The sequence below is a fragment of the Octopus bimaculoides genome, chromosome 16 (assembly GCF_001194135.2).
Source record: "Octopus bimaculoides isolate UCB-OBI-ISO-001 chromosome 16, ASM119413v2, whole genome shotgun sequence".
Taxonomy (NCBI): domain Eukaryota; kingdom Metazoa; phylum Mollusca; class Cephalopoda; order Octopoda; family Octopodidae; genus Octopus; species Octopus bimaculoides.
The window spans coordinates 46,831,737-46,834,670 of NC_068996.1; the positions used below are offsets into that span (position 1 = coordinate 46,831,737).

The 2,934-nt window shown below is 35.4% G+C and overlaps 1 protein-coding gene across 2 annotated transcripts in view; it reads left to right on the forward strand.

Moving 5' to 3' along the window:
* The window catches only part of LOC106880628 (switch-associated protein 70), a 171,453-nt gene extending 168,939 nt beyond the window's left edge, over positions 1-2,514 (forward strand). Inside the window, exon 8 of one of the 2 annotated variants that reach the window (XM_052973732.1) lies at positions 1,996-2,514. In XM_052973732.1, the coding sequence (XP_052829692.1) occupies positions 1,996-2,247 (252 nt within the window). In that variant the 3' untranslated portion in view covers positions 2,248-2,514. The remainder of the gene's footprint in view (positions 1-1,995) is intronic. The other variant, XM_052973733.1, reaches the window with a different exon arrangement.
* The last annotated feature ends 420 nt before the right edge of the window (positions 2,515-2,934 follow it).

The window sequence follows — 2,934 nt, forward strand, 5'->3', positions numbered from 1 at the left end:
ATCCCAGAACTGTTATTGAAGTGTTCCCATCCCATCCCTTAAAAGGGTAGCAAGGGGACACTTTGACTGAGTATGATTGAAGTGTCCCAGAGCTGTTATTGAAGTGTTCCCATCCCATCCCTTAAAAGGGTAGCAAGGGGACACGTTGACTGAGTATGATTGAGGTGTCCCAGAACTGTTATTGAAGTGTTCCCATCTCATCCCTTAAAAGGGTAGCAAGGGGACACTTTGACTGAGTATGATTGAGGGTTAAATGTTGGTCAAAACTATTTTTAATTGAGCAAGGATGTAAAATAAATGATGAACAAGGAAATTATAAAAAAGATGTATGTGTATATAATATGCACACACATACATACACTTGTTTTTACAGTTGTTTTCGCTGTAGGTAGTAAGAGGCATTGAAAATTAAACAAGAAACCAGTCAAACTTTGTTCAAAGCTTCATTGTAAACTATGCAAGTGTCCCCTTCCACACCCATTTACAGACATATACATATATACACATACAAACATATACTTATATATATACACACACATACAAACATTAAATATATATACATGTACGCATGCAAATATATACATATCTACATATACACATGTAAGCATATATATATATACAAACATATATACACATACACATGAAAACATATACATATATACACATACAAACATATACATATATACACATGCAAACATATACATATGTACACATACAAACATACACATATATACACATGCAAGTGTATACTTATATACACATTCACAAGCATATGTACAAAAAGACACACATACATTTGAACACTCATGCATACACTTTATACCAGTAATAACTGGTGCACTTAGTTTTGTGAGTAGGTACTTAATCCTTTAGCATTCAGATTATCATGTTAACGGTAATTAATGCTCATTTATTCACATTGGTTTTAAGTAATCATATATTGTCTTATAGCTTTGAGATTTCAATGATGTGATCGTTGATGTTTTAGAAGGTTATGCCCTGGCACTTGCCACCATCTATATCTCTTTTTTTCTTTACTCAACCATCCCATTTATATATTTCCTTTACTCAACCATCCATTTATACTCCCTTGTGAGTATACCCAGCATTTTGCCACCATCTCTATCCTGCTGTCTCTTTCTCCTGCACTTCCCTCAGGTTGGGTAACCATGTATTTCCTTTGCGGTATTTTCTTTGTCTTCATTCCTGCTCTCTCTCTCTCTCTCTCTTTCTCCGGCCAAGTAACCTTATACCTCCTCTACAGTATGACGCCTGTTTCTGTCTCATCTTTCATCATCCGACACATGATCACCTCCTCCAATGCCCCCTCCCGTCTCAAAAGGGGTATTTTTTCTGTCTTGCAAGGTACTTGGTGACCCTGTCAGTACAGGTGCCACTTGAAGAGCACCCAGTCCACAATGTAAAGTGGTTGGTGTTCGGAAGGCATGCATGTAGCTGTAAAAACCTTGCCAAAACCGAAGGCTTTCAGAAAAAGGAACCAACCAGTTAACACAGGGTTTACAAAAACAAATTATAAGTAGAACAGTAAATATATGCAAGACTTTTAAAATTTAAAATGTAACATTATTTTTGTTTATCTATATCACAATCATAGAGATTTGTATCATTGTTAGAAAATATCTGATTCCTTCAAAGAAGACTTCATCATCATCATCATCATTGTTTAACGTCCATTTTCCATGCTGGCATGGGTCAGACACATATATTTAATAATTTAAGAAAATATTATTCCCTGAATTCGGCATCTGGTGCTTGGCACATCTCTCTTAGACAGAAAAATGGCTATGTGCTAATAAGTTTGCGTCCCAATGATATAGTACCACTGTGTGGTATCTCGGGCAAGAGTGCATATTTGTCACCTCACACCACATGACAATCAATAAGAAATAATTCTGATATTCTATTGTTCTATCATTCTATTACTCTGTTATTCTATTATTAACCTATTATTCTTTTTATTCTTTCATTATTCAGAGTGCAAAAGAGAAAATCAAACAAGTTGAAACTGAAAGAAGCAAAATGGAACAAAAACTAAAATTCACCGTCAAACCGATTGGCTTAGCTCGCTTGGTCCAGCCGAAATGTCCAACATTCATCACTCACCGAGGTTATGGGGCATTCCCACATTATGATTTACAGAAAAACCATAAAAATAAGTGCCTTAATAACAGTACCGAAAATCAGGAAGACTTGACTGATGACGATGGTGGCCGCAGCAGTAACTAGGAAGTTTTTTTTGTTTTTTTTTAATTTTAGGAGAGACTAACAGAGAGAAAACAATGATTGTCTGATCTGACGGTTGATACTTCTTCCAATATATTGTCCCCTTTGTTTTCGGTTTTTTTTTTTGGTAATATCTCTCCCAGTATATACATACAGGCATACACAAATATATACATGCATTCACATTTCATACACATGACCTCACATGCAAACCAACAAGGGAGTTTGCAATCATAAGCTAAAGAGAATTAAAAGGCAGTTGATTCTCAAGTGTGAGTGTGTTTGTGTATATTATAAATGATTAATGTTAGTTCTGATATTTTATCTAGTTTCAGCTCATGAGCTGTGGCCATGCTGGGGCACCACCATATATTATGTTTTTCTTTTTTTTGAAAAGGCATGAAAGAAGTAAAACAAGAAAATGATCAAACAGATTTGAAGAACATAACTATATTCAACTACAGCAAGTGCAACAACAAAAAAATGAGAGAGCTCCTCTAACTGGTCTCTCAATACGCTAGAAATAGCAGGTCTCTCACAAACCAGACTCTGTATGTCTTAAATGAAAAATGAAAAAAACTCAACATGTTGGATAATATTTTTCTACATACTTTCGATAAAGAAAAGAAAAAAACGGTCAGCACATAGCTGGCTCACTTGCAATCAATAGGTCTGTTTGGACAGGAGTGG